This window comes from Strix uralensis, chromosome 4 (assembly GCF_047716275.1).
Source record: "Strix uralensis isolate ZFMK-TIS-50842 chromosome 4, bStrUra1, whole genome shotgun sequence".
Lineage (NCBI taxonomy): Eukaryota > Metazoa > Chordata > Aves > Strigiformes > Strigidae > Strix > Strix uralensis.
Window position 1 is genome coordinate 68,521,288 of NC_133975.1, and position 17,839 is coordinate 68,539,126.

At 40.4% G+C, this 17,839-nt stretch overlaps 1 protein-coding gene across 1 annotated transcript in view; it reads right to left on the reverse strand.

The window, feature by feature from the left end:
* Positions 1 to 231: 231 nt before the first annotated feature.
* LOC141942937 (bifunctional heparan sulfate N-deacetylase/N-sulfotransferase 4) overlaps positions 232 to 17,839 on the reverse strand; it is a 108,423-nt gene continuing 90,815 nt past the window's right edge. Inside the window, exons 9-16 of the mRNA XM_074867204.1 lie at positions 16,955 to 17,078; positions 15,191 to 15,365; positions 13,919 to 14,089; positions 11,717 to 11,826; positions 6,469 to 6,571; positions 6,015 to 6,125; positions 5,582 to 5,728; positions 232 to 726 (exon numbers count right to left, since the gene is read on the reverse strand). Of these exons, the coding sequence (XP_074723305.1) occupies positions 5,711 to 5,728; positions 6,015 to 6,125; positions 6,469 to 6,571; positions 11,717 to 11,826; positions 13,919 to 14,089; positions 15,191 to 15,365; positions 16,955 to 17,078 (812 nt within the window). The 3' untranslated portion in view covers positions 232 to 726; positions 5,582 to 5,710. The remainder of the gene's footprint in view (positions 727 to 5,581; positions 5,729 to 6,014; positions 6,126 to 6,468; positions 6,572 to 11,716; positions 11,827 to 13,918; positions 14,090 to 15,190; positions 15,366 to 16,954; positions 17,079 to 17,839) is intronic.

Below are 17,839 nucleotides of genomic sequence, written 5' to 3' on the forward strand. Positions count from 1 at the left end.
GAGGCAGAGGATGAGGTCAATGGCACTCCCAGCACTGGTGCAGCTGGAGTGGTAGATCCTATGGCATCAGGGCAGTTGTGTCGAGGATGGTGGAAAGCCTCGAGGAGTTGCTGAGGCAGGAGAGGGTGAGTCAGTGCACAACTTGAAATACATGGCAGAGGTTATTGAAGAGCAGATTTTGGCTCCCTTTGGAAGGGGGATTTAAGGAAAGAAGAAAAGCACTCTCTATAATACATCATCAGAAGTGTTTATTCTGTGCAGTGAGAAGAACCAATAATAAGGTGTGTGCACATCAATTTTTTTAAAACAATTCCAGCAAATACAGACTTTGACCTCCCTCACCACCCTCCCAACAAAAATACTTTGAGTGATCAAAATTTATTTTGATTCCTTTTTCTTCAACACCAAGTATTTGTTCAACTGGATTTGCTGTTGTCATGTAGGAGGGGAAAGAATGAAAAAAAAAAAAAAAAAAAAAAAAAGAGCTTGGGCAAGACTGTGAAGTTTTTCCTCAGCTCTATAAAGAAGATGTCTTGTTCTGAAATACTACAGAAATGACAATAAGTCTTATAAAAGTTATCCAGTCACTGGAGCACTGAACACTTCAGAATCTGTGTCACTTGCAAATCCTTATTTATTTTTGGTAGCTTTTCTAGATAGGATAGTAGTGAAGGAATCGTATCCATAGACAGGTCCACACCTTTGCAGTCACACTAAAAGGATGAACTGGAAAGAAAAAAGAGAAAAGAAAGACAATGTAAGAAATGTTGTCTGACAGGGAAATTCCTATCCCAAGAACATACGCTTATATAAAAATAGTCTCTGAAGCAACAATTCCTGGCAGATATATGCAGAGATGTATGAACTAATATAGTGATGGACAGACTAACTGTTAAAGCTAAGTTTCATGATCTGATATTGATGAGGATACATACAGTGAGGTGTTCATATGAGATTTCAGCTCTTTAAGAAAGAGAGTATCTACTGGTAAGAGGGAGATGGCACTGCAGTCCGAGAGATAAAAGGGCAAAGTTAAATTGCATGTGCAAAGAGAGCTTCTCCTGACACTAGAGGCGAAATTAATCTTACTTAACTACAATAAAATTAGACAGTCTCTGCTGATTTATGTACCTACGTTGTACCTGTTTTACACAGCCGTCACATGCTCACACAGCTATTACAAACATCAATTTTAAACCTATTATAAGCATAATTTGCTACTGATGGAAACTAAATTACTAGTTTGGACTTGATGTCTAACTTTAAGGTGGTCCATTTTAAGGGAAATATGCACCCTGCACCCAGATTATTCTCGGCCAGTCATTCTGGAGATGAACGATGTTCCCCCATCTCACGGGCTCTGCCCATTGCATGCTTTTCAGATGCACTATGCTGGCTCAAAATTTAACATGAATGGGAAGGGAAAGGATGAGGGGGAAGGAAGAGGAGGAAACGTTCAGCTTCTGCTTTTCTATTCAGGACATGTCCCCACTGCCTTATTATCACATCAGAGAGTCTGGACCCATGAGCACTTTCATTACACAACATTTTCTTCCCCCAAGAATTTATAATTCCACCATCTTAATTTGTTTTGGGGACACTCAGCAGTCTGATTCCCTATCAAAGAGAAAATTTGTTTTATTAGAAAACATCTATGAGCAGTTAATCTGGCAACTTTATTTTAGACCTTGAGACGTCAATGCATAATTTAGAAGGTTTTGGATTCCATTCTGATTGCTTCTCGCTCAAAGACAACCTCAGTTATACAAACTTAGTTTTCTGAGGGCTGAAGTCCTGCCTTAATCATCAAATGTGCTGCCATAGATGCCTATGTCTGGCCCATAGGGTTTTCTGTTTTTTCTAGCCAGTGAGGTGGGAGGTTGGAGCAGAGACCAGAAGCGGTGCAGCTCCATGGGATGCTGGAGATGGGGGACAGCTTGTAGCTCCAACCATGGCAGAATACTGACAGAGAGGTGGGGGGAAGAAATCACCACTCGGTAACAGAAATCAAACTAGTGATGGATTTCCAGCAGTGATACAGCTATGTGATGCTTGAACCACACAGATTATGCCTTGTGAAACTGGCTCTTGGAGGCCAAATGGGTCTGTTGGAATTAATAGGAAGACTCCCACTGGTCTCCATGGGCAGTAGGTCAGGTCTTCAGTGTGGCAAGGCACCTTCAAACCGCTGCAGAAATCCATAGTTCCAGGGGAATGGGAGCAAACTGCAGCTGCAGCCCTCCAGTATGTAAAACTCCTATTGATTTATAGCCTGCACCATATGGAGGTATTGTGGAGATGTATCCTGTAGCTTATGAATAGCGAAGAAGGGCCAGCATTATCTTTCCCAGCTACAGCCCCCTTGCCATGAATAAATGTTTCATTTTTATTGCATTTGTTTTGCTGGTCTTTAAGAATCCAAACAATTACATGGTCAGCAATATGAAAGGCATAAAGGAAATCGAGATCATTTACAGCTAGTTCACAAAGGCTCCTCTATAATACGGTGGTCCAGAGAAATTCTGTGTTGATGGGTCGTATTACAAGTGGAAGGAATGAAACTTTGAAATACTGTTATTTCATCTTTATATGACACATAATGAAATCAATTCAAATGTCAGTTTTCAATGGAACATGAGATCTCTTGGAAATGTGATGCCCATTCAAACTTGAAAAATAACAAGAAGGTATAAAAATATTCAGTGTGTTTTAAGGACACGATGATATTACACAGCTGAGAGTTGGAAAGACTTAACTCTTTTTTTCTTCTAAATGAAAAATTAAGAACAAGAAATAATTTTCCAGATTTTATGGTATTTGTCTCATTTCCTTGAAAAACTTCTGAAACCAAACTAATGTTTATTTAGCTTTTAATCAAGAACTTATGAAATCATCTTTTAATTAATGATGAGCCAATTCTAATGCATCTTAAGAGATAAAATTTTATCAGATATTTGACTTAGGTATTATTCTCTGACCAAGACTCGTTTATCAAAAACTCTCATCAGACTAGTCATCTTTGGCATTATCAGTGCTAAAAATTAAAAGAGTGTGAATTTGCAACAAAGTACATAACTGACTTCCTGCCCGCTCCCCCTCCAAAAAATCCCACATAAAATTCTTTTTATTTGTCATTTAGTTTGCCCTAGCACATTTTGAAGAGTCCTCCTGGTTGAAATATAAGAACTAGAAAAATTACTTCAGCAAAACAAAACAAAATCAAAACCTTCCCTCAGACCCTTGCAGCTCCCTCTCATCTTCAACAATCTGAGCTGTAAGATAAAATACCATCTCCTTTTCAGCTCACCTAATTTTAGATCTATACAGCTGAGCTCTTCCTCTGAATGTGTTGTCTATTGTCCTTTTACAATCAATAGAGAGGAAGAGGCAAGATTAATCTCACTCATTTAAGAAGTCTGCTTTGTGAGGAGATGAATAGTGTCCTAGAAGCGCTATTTCCCTTCATTGCTATAAAATAAAGTAGATGTCTCACTTATGGGAGATGAATCCCATTTCAATATTTAAAAGCAAGCCTGAGACTGCGCAATACTTGTCTTTTGGGCTTTCCTGTATGTTCATGTACACCCTTGTGTGAATAGGCTGGTGCAGCACTGGTAGGGTTGGGCATGTCATAATACTGCAGCAGCCAGCAGTGTCTGGGCAGGGGGTACCTGCCCTTGTCCTATTCCCACCTTTGCTGTGGGTCATCTTGAAGAAGGAGCAAGGGCTAACGTGAAGAGTAGGAGCACAAGGGGCCATGCAGGGACTTGGTGCTGGTTGTACCTAGGCCTCTCCTCTGTGTAACCCTGTGGGTTGTGTGTGCTGGACCAAGGAGGGCAGTGCTGGATCCTAGCATGGATGACGGACCTGGACCAGAGCACTGCTGGGACTGAGAAAAGGGCTGGAACGGTGTGGAGAGAGGAAGCAGCCAGGCACGTTCAGATTGGTAGTGGTGGAGAAAAGTGATAGAGGCCTGGTGAGGGGAAACACTGTGCAGGGAGGTGGGTCCAGAGGATGCTCACTGGCAAGTGCCACCGTTGCTGAGCTGGGAGTAGGATGGGTGGCACCAGGATAGCTCTGGGAAGCACTGGGCTTGTCAATCCAAAATAAGCTGCTGTCATGGTCCTGGTGGACAATGTCATGATTTAGGAGTTTCTAAGATAGATATCTACATGTATCAACTAGTTTGAAGCCTAAAATAATTTAAGAGCTCTTGAATACCACAGTCTACGATGTGCACTGATTTGTGCTCCCTGAGGCTAGTCTGTGCTCCCTGAGCTCCACTCTCACTAGTCTGAATTCATGGTGCAACCCCATCATCCAGTTCTGTCTCCTGAGCTAGGAGGTAATGATCAAACTCATGGGGAGGGGAAAGCACAAAGCCTCTGCAGCACCTGACATGGCTTGTGCCTAGGAAGTAACATGAGGAAGTTTGAAAGCTAAAATCTACTCCATTTTATGCTGCATAAAGAACATGTAGAAAATCTTTGCCGGTTATAATTTTCTTGAGAAAGTGTTACAAGGCTAAAATGCTTAAATGGTATTTGTGCCCTCAGCTTAAATTTCCCAGCGAGTTTCTGCCCAGTCTTGTCAACCTTGCCTACACAGACCTGAGAAGAACGCATGGTTCATAATATCATATTTTTGGTAAACCACCCTTTCATTTACCTATGGGCACAAAAAGCAGATATTTAAAACTAAGTGTATGACTGATCTAGATATACAGTAGGTAGATATGCAGGCATAAAAAAAATATGCATCATATATGTAATATGTGATATATAGTGGATATGCTTGTCCTTTCAACTCCATTAATGTCTATAAAAAGAGTTTATTCTTCAACAGATTGTAGGGTTTTTTTAAAAACCTTAACAAATACCTTTGGTCATTAAAGTTTTTTTCTGTAATAGCTTGCAGACAGAGACCCTAAATGACTAATTCAATCTCTTACTTTGAAGGCTTCAGAGCAAAAACATTGTTTTCCAGATAGAAAGAAAATCATGGATACTAGGTTATTGTCAGTATGCTTCTTGCATGGCCTGCTTAGATTTTAAAAGGTTTTGATAGTATTTTAAGGAGTCCTATGGCATTAAGACAAAATATTTGATATGATTTCACATCTCAGAGTTCTGTCCCAGCTGGTGTAGGAACCCAAGAGATGCAATGAAAAACCTTATCAGGGTAGCAGTGTAGCCATGTCCAAAAGACAGGCAATGGATTTCACTGAGATCTGGAAGGAGGAGGGCCACCTCGCTGCTTGCACCTCAACAGCCCACACAACTCCAGTAAATCAGGATATATCTTGTTGTGAAGGGAAAAAAAAACCACCAACAACAGAAGAAAGAACACAGGCTGTCATCAGTTATTACAAGAATCCCAGGGAAGCAGGTTAGGTGAGAATTTAGTTCACCTCTTTCTATGGAGAAAACAGTGATGGTGCATTAACACTACATATATCTTAACCATTAGGGATCTGACTGCAAAGTGCTGAATATTCCCCTATAAAATGTTAGGAAAACTTGCAGAGTTGGGGGAAAAAACAGCAAAAACAAACTTGGAAAAACCCCGGTGGATGACCAACCTCACAGTCCAGCGAGAGATGTTCCCATCCTTGGCTCGTGTCCTGACAGACTGCAACTTGCCATGTACACTGAAGTCAATCCGTCTTACACACAGTTTCTGGTACTTCCTGGTGAACAGAGGAACTAGGCTATGCACAAATCCTGGTCTGGATAAAAAGTAATGCCGTGTAGCTCTGTTTTATTTCCTGGAAGCTGACAAAAGGGGTCGATGCTAATAACTGTCAGCACGTGCATATAAACAGTTATCGGGATTGTTTTGGGGTTTTTTTATTCTTTTGTGGTTTTGGTTGGTTGTTTTTTTTTTTTTCAACAGAAAGAGTGTTATTCATGAGGTCCTCTACTGACGATCACAAGTGAGTCGGAGAAGCAAGGGGTTTGAAGGTGAAGGAAATTGTTCTTATTTGGGTCCCCCGCCCTTGCGTGCTACCTGACCTTCTGCAGCTCCTGTCTCAGCCAGGAGGGCAGGGGCTGTCCCAGCCTGTGCAGCAGCTTGGACAACTCCACGTTGTGGTCTCTGTAGTAGCTTGACAGAAACGCTCGAGACTGAGAAGGGGGAAGAAAACCACAACAACAGTCAAAAAAGTAAACCCATGTGATGGCAGATTTCAGCAGATGCTCCCGCCTGGGAGCTAAGCACTGCTCCCAGAGAGGGGCTCTCAAGAGGGGGCAATTAATCTCCTGTCATTCAAAGCTCATTAAAAGTTTCTGATTTTTAAAAATATCAACCCAGTGAAAATTAAAAAAAAAAAAAAAAAATCAGTGTGTTTATTTTACAAATCAAACACAGGGTCAATATGAAAAAATATTACCTTAAATCTCTACTTTACAAATCAAACACAGAGTCATTATTAAAAAATATGACCTTAAATCTCTGGAAAGTCCTTACCTCTTGGTCCATTGGTGGGTATTTTCGACCTTTGCTTTTTCCTAGGCACTTTGTTTTCCCTCCTTCCAATAACTGGCACCAAAAGCCTTTCTGAGGGTCAAACCTATAGAGGATTATATTTTTTGAAAAATCTCACTGCAGAAGAATCTCTCAGCGACTAAGACATCAGTGTTAGCCAACAATTACTGCTGCATACGTTTCTCTAGATGACTGAAATACTGAGAACAGAGTGGGAAACAACTTTCCTCTCTTGTGAAAGCTCTGGGAATTTATTTTTTCCACAAACTTGCCTTGGGAGTGGCCCAAGGCAAGAAATTTTTCACGTTGTGCTTTATCTACACTAGCTAATTTTTATTCTACTTGTCCAGCATGTAAGGTCCAAGTTTTAAACACTGATCTATAGGATGCCAGTCAAGGTCCTGAGCCTCAGCCTCAAGAATCTTACACAGCCCCATCCAGACTGTGACTCATATTTTATTGTCTCATATTGGTTTTGGTCAGAGATTTTGTTCATGTCATACTGCTCCATGTATCCCTGTGGGATGCTAAAGTTTTGATCAATTCACACTAGAACAAGGAACATTTTGTGGAAAAAATTACTGATCAACTCTTTTCCTGGAATTAGATGTGCTATATTCTCAAGGACATTATCAGCTGTGCTCAAGGAATGCTCTCCATGTGACCAGTTGGAGCTCTTGCTGTTGTAGGTCAGCACTGTCAAGGTGAGAGGGGATAAAAAGGGCAAGTGGATCTACCTGCTGACTTCAACAGGCATAGACTCAATCCCTAAGTCCATTTATACAGACTTATTGCTTGACTATGAAACGATGAGAAATATAATATTGAAATGTTTTATGTTGATTTTTGAGTGAAATAAGTAGCATTCAGCTCTACTGAAAGAACTACTGGTTGGTTGTTGATAATTTAACTGTATCTGAGAAGCTGGTTGTTCCATATCATTAGATCTAAATACCATTTTCATTCCAAAGATGGCATTATAGCATAAACACTGTCTTAGCATTCTTATCTGAAATATGCAATTTGATTTTGATGTCTAAAATTTGAAGATATAGGAATTTTAAATTAAGGCTTTAAAACATGTACTCACTAAGGAATGAACAACATGCAGCGTTAAGTTTTGAATTTATTGCTATGGGACTTGCAGCATGCATAAAACATTGAAAAGGTTCACATTTCTGCTATTCAGCAGATGTTTGAAAAGGATGAAGTATAATTGGCTGGAACACAGAGTTAATTAGTTACAGACTACCTTTTTGCCCTGGGTCTATCTATATGACACAGGTGCACCTGCAATTTGCTTCTGTACATAAGTGAACTAATTTCTGGAGAAGGGTGAAGCTTCTTTGCATTTTTTTTTCCTTGCCCAGTCTTTTATTGCAGGTCTGACCCTTGTTTCCTGAATTGCCTCAGTAGCTGTACCAATTAAAAATAAATAAATCATTGATTAAATGGATATATCGATGATAGATTAATTCCTACTTTGGCCTTTTCCATCTGCTCATTGCATGGTGAAGTACTTCAGCTGGCTTGCACTAATTTCCCAAGAGAAGCAGCAATATAGTGTGCTGGGTAAAAAGAAACCCGAAAACAATATTTCTGCCTCAAAAGGAGCATATTGAACATTATTAAGAGAATGTGCAAATTTGGGTAGGGGAAAAGAGGGTAAGACAGCTCAGGCTGAATTCAACTCGTTGCGTTCAGGTATTACGAAACTCTCAGGACTCCTGAAAACGTAACTGGGCACAATGGAAGTAGCTATTTAAAAATAGTGATAGCCGTAAGGCTAAAGTTACAAGGGAGCTTTTTAAAGCACTCGGAAGAAACCTTTCCTCCAGGATGGGTTATCTTTTCTTCCTTTGCAGAGTAGGCCTGTGGGAGATGCAGGGTTGAACCTGGACACCTGTACACCCACCCCACCTCTCATGAAGTCTGTACCCTCTGCTAGACGTGGGGAGGGTGCCTGCAAGGGCAGGGCTAAACAATGCCACCACGAGGATCTTTCTCTTGCTCTCTGACAAAATGTAGCAGCACTCCAAGAGAAAACATTTACTTAAGCATGCTCCCCTAACCCTGTCTTTTCCTTTCCCTCCTGCTGTTCACATGAGGGAAAATGGGGGAAATCTGCCCTGGGAGGCTGGATGTGGAGCTGCCTCTCTAAGCAGAGCATGGTGTGATGAGCCGGGCTGGAGGTAGCGGCGTTTTAGCTGCCCTTTGCCAAAGCCAAGCTCCATCCTGGCTCTCTCCTTTGCTGTCTGCTGAAAAAAACAAAGGAAGAAATGAACCACTGGCCCACTCTACCCCAGACCTGAGTCATCTGAGGATGTTGGGCATGAAATGCATCTTCCTAGCAGTCAGTAGAGCTTCGGTAGGGCTATCCTGTGATTAAAAGGAAAAGTCTTCTATAACTTTAGTCCCTTGTGTCCTAGGTTTCTGTTCATTAAGTTCAGATACTTAAAAAATTTTAGCCTCTCAGTCACTCCTTGTGAAAACTAGTGGGTGGAGGAGAGGTGGGAGATATCTTTCCAGTGCCGTAGTGGGAATTCATGAAGACCACTGACTAGTTTCCCTCTCCTAGCACTTTGTGTGGGAATCCCAATGTCTTTCTATTGATGGCACTATGTGTAAAAGCTTTGCAACATTAGTTAATTTTCCCCTTTTGTTTTCACTACTCTAATAAAAAGTGCAGATCATAGAATCATAGAATCACAGAATAGTTTGGAGGAGAAGGGACCGTTAGAGGTCATCTAGTCCAACCCTGCTGCAATGAGCAGGGACATCTGCAACTGCTCAGAGCCCCATCCAACCTGGCCTTGAATGTTTCCAGGGAGGGGCATCTACCACTTCTCTGGGCAGCCTGGGCCAGTGCTTCACCACCCTCATGGTAAAAAAATTCTTCCTTATATCTAGTTTGAATCCAGGTTCTCTTTAGTAGTGTGTGCAAGAAGTGACAACCTAGTTGCCTGTCTCAGCTGTGGCTCTGTACTAACCTGGCATGATGTACACTTCTCTCCAGATGCCCGAGCCCTGCCTCTGTCCCCCCTCTGCTCTCTTTCCATGGCTCTGATTAGTACCGTCCTGCCTGGGTTGATTTTACTCTCCTATAAGACATTCATGTAATTACTCAGGGTGATGAACCTGTTGCTCACTAGTGTTTGCAGGACTGAGTCCTTAGGCTGCTTTGTGACAACTTTAAAAATGTGTGCTATACAGTTATTAAGCAGTAATGACTAGGATCAATCCTATGCAATCTTTTTTACTTTGACAGTCCTACCATAAAGCAACTACATTGTTTAATGCATTTTTCTCTTCCATCCTAAATTTGTACAGAAGTGTGTACTTATACAGAACATTTGCATTCTTGATGCCTCTAAACAGTGATTGCATAATTTTATAGATCTGTTTACAATCCATTTTTCCTGTCCAAACAAATATGAGAGGCCAAATTTTTTCCTGGTGTATGACTCCACTGACTTTAATTTAGTTACAGAAAGGAAGATATATGTATGTGGGTGTGTATTTTTAAAAACCTAGCAGAAGGCACTGCAGATGTGCGGCAGAAGTTGTTCAAACATCAGTAGTTCAGCTGTGTATTCAAACTCCTCCTCTATTTCATCTGCTTTGGAAACCAATGACTTAAAAAATGACATTCTGAAATCCAAAATTTTTCATCTAGAAAAAGATGTTGGCAGAGCAGCATTCTTAAGATCCAAGGAGCAGCAAGCACTCAACTTTCACTTTATGCCTATTATATAAATAACCATAACCCTCCCAGAGGAGTAAACATAAAATAATAATCATAAGCAGAGAGGAGGCAGCATGGTGTAGATGGAAAGTCTGTGGTCTCATTTTCCCACAGATTTCCTGGTACCAGCCTGCAGGGAAGGTGAGATATGGGCTTTTCTACTTCCCACCCCATGTGCGGGCTTGTGCTCTCTGCTTGCATGTTTTCTTGGAAGAACCTCCGCTGCAGTGCCAGGCTTCTCGGCCCACGGATGTCCCAAGGCTTGCCCAGCCCAGAGCTTCTGGCTGTAATGAGATGGTGCTCCTCATACGGAGAGGCTCAGTGCAAAAGCTTCTTACAATTTTCTGCCGGACTAAGAGAAATTCAGCCCACTCCCGCCCCTGTAGATACTCTGCCTTCCTGCAGGGAATTGAGAAATGTCAAAGGGAGAGTGCCACACAGGCCAGTAATCCCCTTTTGTGGGGAAAGCTTCACCCTCTGGGTAGTGATGATGAGAAATGTGATCTGGGCTCACCACAGCTGCCTTTGCTAGATCCGAAACAAAGGCTGTGGGAAGTCAGTTCAAGGGCTTTCCCTAAGTTCACGGGACCTTGATTTGGGCTCCTGCAGAGCACCTGCAGTTTTGGTACTGAAACCCCAGGCTGCTCAGTCTGAGGATTTTGTGCTTCATATGCAAATATGAGTTTCTCCCCATGCTCCAGGTGCTGTGCTTGAGCCCAGCACTTCCAGGTTAGGAATCTGCTATTAGTAGCTGATGATTTTACCAAACTTTAAGTGTACAGACCAACTTTTTCTGTGCCATGTGTCTGGCTACTACCAGGTAAAAGGTCGGCAGAATTGTCTCAACCATATTTGAAAATGAGATTAGAGAATGATATATTTGGTCCACGTTAAAAGCAATCAAAGAAACCCTGTGACCAGATGAATCTTATCATACTGAGTGCAGTATCTAACCCAATCTCTGTCATTAGACTCCTATATGAAAGTGATAAAAACATTTAAGCCAAACTTTTCACACCTGACACTAGTGGTCTTCAGCTTCTGGAGACTGTCATAAGGTTCAACAGTCTGATGTGCAAATGTGTGCTGAGCTCTTACATGCACAACTCACATCAACTGAATATACATTTTAAACAGTGCAGCAATGAAAGAAAAACTAGGTACTCCAAGAAAACAATTCCTGGGCATCTCTGATTGAACACTCAAACTTAGCAGACATTTTTTACACGAATCCGGGCCTTTGTTCTGCATCTCATACAAAATACTGAGCAGTCATTTGTTTTGTATGTTGAGCAAAGTAGTCTGCATGCAGAAATGTATGCAATCATGCAATTAAATTCTGCAATGTATTATATGTATGCAAGTTATCATTATCGTTGTATTGTGCTTTTTGTTTGTTTGCTTGTAATTAATGATCAAGTGATCTTGGTAAGAGGGGATGTACACTGTGATCCCATAGGGCACATAAAAACGGAGAAGACTCACGTTAGAGCTTCGGAGTAATTATAATGAGGAGAGACTCCAAGAAACTTCTGCACTTCATCCATCACAGTAGCTGGGTCACTTCTTAGCTGCTGTCCATCAATAATAAGCAACTGTAGGGGTAAATATGCTAGCTATTTAGAAACAGGACTAAGATTAACGAAAGAATTATATTATTTCCCTTCTGTGACAACATGGATTTAAGTTAGCATGTGACTTTGTACAGTGCTAATAACAATCATATGGATGAATTTATTTTTAGATTTACATTTATTATGTTGAATTTGTATAGGTGAGCACCTTGTAACTTTGCGTGTGCACATTGTTCAAATGCAAGAGTTAAATCTTACAAGCCAAACCCGAGCATCAGAACATTCTGAGAAAAAGAAAAGGAAGGAAAATAAAAATACTATTGAGGTTTACAATGTGTCCATAGAAAATCTCGTATGGAATAAGAAAAATAACAAAAAGATCATATATATCTTAGAATTAAATGTTCAGAAACTAAACAATTACATGTTCAAAAGTGATATTGTGGCAATTTATTTGAAACTTACCACCAGCCTATCAACCGCATAGGCTTGCAAAATTGTCAGCAAAGGGTTTTTTTTGTTTTGTTTTTAATTAAAGATTGATGTGATGTAAAGGTACATTGACCTCCACAAGCAAATGTTAAGACAATGTATCAAAAGTCTACTGGAGTACCAAGCATATTACTAATAACTATTCTGGGCAGACGTGCTTTATATTTATTGTGAAGGCTTATTATGAATTATTAAGTTTTTGAGTGCACAGGCTGAGTGAATGCACATTACTGAGTGCCCATTAGTAAGCACTGTGAGTGCACTCTCTGTGTGCACCTTATTAAGAATGAGTGCATTTTGTTGTGTATCTTGTAAAATTAATCACTGTAACTATGAAACATGAGTGGTTACCGGTTTTACAAGAAATATGTCAATGTGCCCCTGAATGTTTAATAAGAGGGCTGCACTCACTTTCTGCTATGGCAGGAGGAGAGAAATCTCGCTGAGAGGGGGCAGCAGCCCTGGGTGAGGGCAGAGAAGGAGCACAGGTAAAGGGGCACGAAATGTTTGGCACCCTTTGCACGCTCCAAATTTGCCAGGATGGCCCCTTCTCCTTTGGAGAAATAAGTTGGGACGTGGTAGCCAATGAAGAGATGTGCCCTGTTTGCTCCTAGGGCAGTACTGCCTGGGGATGGCCCTTGCTGCAAGCTCAGCTGCTTTGTGCAGTATCCCTTCCCCATTTATGAAAGAGTAGAAAGGCCAGAGATGAAATCAGAAAGTAAATGACTAACTGAGACTTTCTCCTTTCTCCTGGAAATGGGTTTGACCTGCTTCTCCTCTTTGTAGTACAGCTAAGACTGTATAAAAAAGAAAAGTGAGGATTGCAAAAAGACAGAGCTTCTACTTCTTTTTGTTTTTTCAGGTCCCTGACTAAATAGACAACACTCAGTTCTACCTCCTTTCAGCAAAATTCTGTCCCATATAGAACAATCTCTGGAGATACTTGTTCATTATACTTGCTCATTAAATACACTTTTACAACTTTTTCTTGCACTAGGTAGACATATGAACTGAGCTATGGACCACTGTGAAGAGTGCCCATGCATATATTTTGTAGTACTAAAAAGTTTACTTGAGGTTTATGTCTGTAAACAATTTTTGGGAATATTCTTTAGATCTATGTGTTTACATATATTTTTCATGGGAAAGATTATAAAAGACAATTCAATAAAACATCTGAAGGAAGATGGGGCAAAAGAAGGAATTTCTGCTCTAGCGCTGAGAAAGACTAATTCCATATCAGGATCAAACAAATGTGAAATTTTCTATGAAAGGAAGTGAGTGGGAAGTGGAATGAAATTACTTTTTAGAAAAAGCCCTGGCATTTTCTAAATTAATTTGTCATACCTTCCCACAATGTCTCATGCTGCAGCTGCTTGTTTCTTGGGACCCAGAAGCTGAGTATGGACACAGTTCATAACATTTTCCTGTTGCATCTTTTCCATCAGAAGACAGAAAAATCAACATGCTTCTGCCAGATATCCTGCTCTTTTCAAATCTGCATTTCCTAACAGCTCAGAGTTGCAGTGGGAAATATACCATCACCTCTAATGATGAAGCCATACTCATTTTGAGACTTTCCAAGTTGATGAGCTTAGTGAAACAACAGACTGGAAATTACCTGTGAAGCAGGGTAATGAGATAACCATCTTTCAATATGGACAGCGTACCATCCAGGTGTCAGGCATCTCTTCTGGAGAGTCCTTATCTCCAAGGGCGCCCAATGGCTGGACGTAATGACTTCATAAAAGTTGAATTTCAGGGCAGCGGGGTCCTCATGGGATCGCTGATGCTACCGGGAGATATTTAGACACATATCACAAGGATGTTGAAGATTAAGCTGTAAGCCTCCTGAGGGCTGCCAGGAGGGCTGTGCTGGCACAGCCAGATCGGCTGTAGCCCACAGGAGTCCCTCGGCTCCCCACCAGTGCCACTTCTGCCAGGGAGGAGCAGGGCAGGTGGCAAGGAAGCAGGATGGGGGCACCATTCAGTCAAGGGCCCTCCTGGGACAGCCAAATTCTGCCAAAGTAGGCACAATTTTTTTTTACTGCTTTGCATCTCACATTGGCAGTTGTAAAGGTGCAAATGAGATATCAAAAATGGTGTAAACTGCAGTCCTGGACCATGTTTTATTCCTTGCAGAACTCATAATAACAGTACCAGAAATGCTGTATTTTATGCTTATTGCAACATTATTAATTTGTGTCTGTTTTAACACTGCTTTTAGTATTTCCTTTATCTGTAGGACTACACCATATTTTTACATGTATGCTTAAACATCTCTTTAAAAATAGGTGTTTTTAAATAGTGCAGACATTATGGAAAGGTGTGGGCTCAGTAAAAGGCAAGAAAGAGCATTCTAGTTTCCTCAGAAAAACAGCAGGCTTTCTTTTGTTTCCAAGGAGAGAAAAAAAAAAAAAAAACCAGCTCTCCAGACACAGCTTTTTTTAACTCCTTGGAAACTTTAAAAGATGCTGCATACATTTGTACACCACTGCATATTGCTCAGCTTACATGTTGAAGGATGGGATGAGGTACCAGATTCTCAGCATCAAGAGCTCTGATTTTCTAGCTAGGCCATGCTCATTTTCCCCCGTGTATCTCTCTGGGCGAGGAGCACTGTTTTTCCTCTATGCAGTGTCAGCTGTAATTGAGATTAAACTGTTTGTTTACAGCTGGTGGCAGCTCTGTGCTGAGAAGTTTCATCATTTATGACACTGGTGTCACAGATGCCAACTGCAAAACCTGGCATTCAGCATCCTTCCACTTCTACATGGTGAAAATGCTTTGCAATAAATCCCATTTTTGCTCAAGGACACAAATTCCCACTGATGCTGGCCATCATCCCCTGCCATTGATTTCATTGGCTGTTTCTCAAAGGCAAGGTTCATACCTGGTACCAGGAATACGCCCGATCGGATGGGTCAATAAGGATGGTGATGATCTTGGCCTTGGGGATGAGGGAAGCAGCTCGTTTAGGGGCTTCCTCAGAATGGAAATAGTTGGCACTTTTCTCAAAGAGGAGGTCAGTGGTGATGTTGGAAGGAGTGGGGAAGAAATCCATGTACCTATGAGGTGAAGAAACTTGTTAGAATTAACAGTATCACAAAAGGGTCATACCTCTGTGCTTCCCATTTCATGGTAGGTGAAAAGGTGAAGTTTCAGACATAATTCTCAAGAAGCAAAATTGAATTTCTCAGCTCACTCCAGAACTGGAAAAGGGGAAACACATCTTGGCTCTTACATGGTACTGGTAATAGCTAAAGCCTCCATGAAGTCAGGTAATTAGGTTTTTCCTTTGATGGGTGGTATTTTTGCTAATAAGTTCAATGTCAAAAGGATATCTTTCACCACTTTGGAGTGACTTCAGTTTTAGCTGCAGAAAAAAAATGGGAAAACCTTCAAAATGTCAACTATTTAATTTTAATATTGTTGAAATATTTCATTTTGGAACTGACAAATCTTTTCTTTTAGATGTTTTCACAATGTAAGATTTGAATTTTGGTTTTGAATGGTCTTTTCCGCTTAAAACTGATTGGAAGTAAAAGTAAGTAAAACAGAAGGTTCAGCTGAAAGGGTGAAGAATTCAAATGAAGCAAATGATGAAATTGCTTTGGAGGCATTTTTTGGTCCCTTTAGTTTTGCTGAGCACGCCAGGAACTTCCAGTTTTGGTGGGACTAACTTTTTCTTGTGTTCTTTCTATGGAAAGGAAGTATGCGGGGCCTCACCCTGCACACAGGACCCTACTGACATTTGAACCTGCAGGCCAATTTTAGTGAAACATAGCAGAAATCATCTCTGAGAGGGCAGCCTCTTCCTCTACATGTTGTGCAAAGGGCTGCAGAGGAGAAACCCACCCCCATCACTGCTCCTTCTTCTCTGAGAGTATTACACCACATACTCTACAATAGCCACGCGTGACCTTGTTCTTTATGCAGTATGGAAAAACAAATGCCAATCATTTCTTTCCATTTATTTTTCATGACACCTTGAACTGAGAAGATCACCTCATAGTTGTGGGGACAACCTGCTTTTATCAGGCAGCCTTGTTTGCTCCGCACTCTCTCCATGCTGTACACAAGCAAAGAAAACCGCTAAAGATTAATGTGTTTCTGTGTAGTGTAATGTTTGTCTTATATTTCAGTTTTCACACAAGGATGAGAACTGCTGTTCCCTGTGGAAATTAAAGCCTTACAAAAATGCTTTTCTTAAGCAAAAATAGTAAAAGCAGTATTTAAAATTGTGATAGGAACACCAGCTGAAATGCTCTACAGTGTGTTTTTTTTCTCATGAAGAGACAAATTGAATCCTACTTCTTGAAAAGCTGCTTTTGAAGAAAAAGAGTATAATTCAGTATGGATGCAGTTATGAAAAGACAGAGATGCTATTCAGCATGAAGACAGACATCATAAATGAGCCGGCTATTACATTCATTTGTGAAAAAAATAAGAAAATTGTTACTGTAATATCTAAACAAAATTAAGGACTTGATTAAATGTCCCATCATTACAAATTAGTTTCTCTTTCTGTCTGATAATGCCAAGCATAACAAATTTATCCAGTAATTATATCAATGTCATACATGCTTCTGTAATTGTTCCATTGTGATTTACCATGTATTAGTAATGAACACTACTTTTTTGTTATTCTTCTTACCAGTCAATTCCCTTGTGATAGTTGTTTCCGTTGAAGAACTGAACTTCTTCAAAAGTTTTTGGACTTGGGAGATTACTGATAATGGAAGGATGCATCAGAAGAAATAAATAAAGCGCTGTTGTTCCTACAACAGCGAAAAGAGATGCCATTAGGAAACAGAAAAAAACCCCTTTGACTTCATTCAAGAAAGTACTTTAAATCAATGCACGCTGAGATATACAGGAAAATTAGATTACCTTTTATAAGAAAGTTGCCTATTGATGAAAGGCCTGTGTAAGCACAGGGGGCTTTCAGAGGGAGGGGGGAATACGTGCAGACTTCTCTGTTCATCAGAATTTTTCTCATTTCCAAACTCTGAAATCTGCTCTCTGATGCAAGCACGATATTATTGTCAATGACATTGCTTGCTTGACTCTGTTTTCAAACTATTGATGTTGCACAGAACTTTTCAAAAGCACTAATCGTGGAATTATACTTCTCTTGCTTCCAGAACTGCACTTTTGTCCTCTGTGTATTTTTCCTGGGGGTCTGTTATTGAGGAATAAATCATCTATTTCAATAAGTAACCTGTTTGTGGTAAGTATGCTTTAAAATACCAGTAACAGTATTTTCTTGTTATTTGTTTGGCAAAAACAACTGGAAATGATATACAGTGGTAAACTAAATTTTGGAAAATATATCTTTAAACTTGCTATTCAGTGATTTCATGCTATGCAAGCTATCATTGGATTATGAATCAAGACCTGCTGTCTCTGTCACTGTTGCAGAAATTCTATATGATCTTGGATTACTCATTTATTTCCCTGCCTCAGCATCCACTTTCTGTAATATGTCCACAACAGTAATAGCTATCTTGAGAGTGGGAATATATGGCTTCATTCAAAT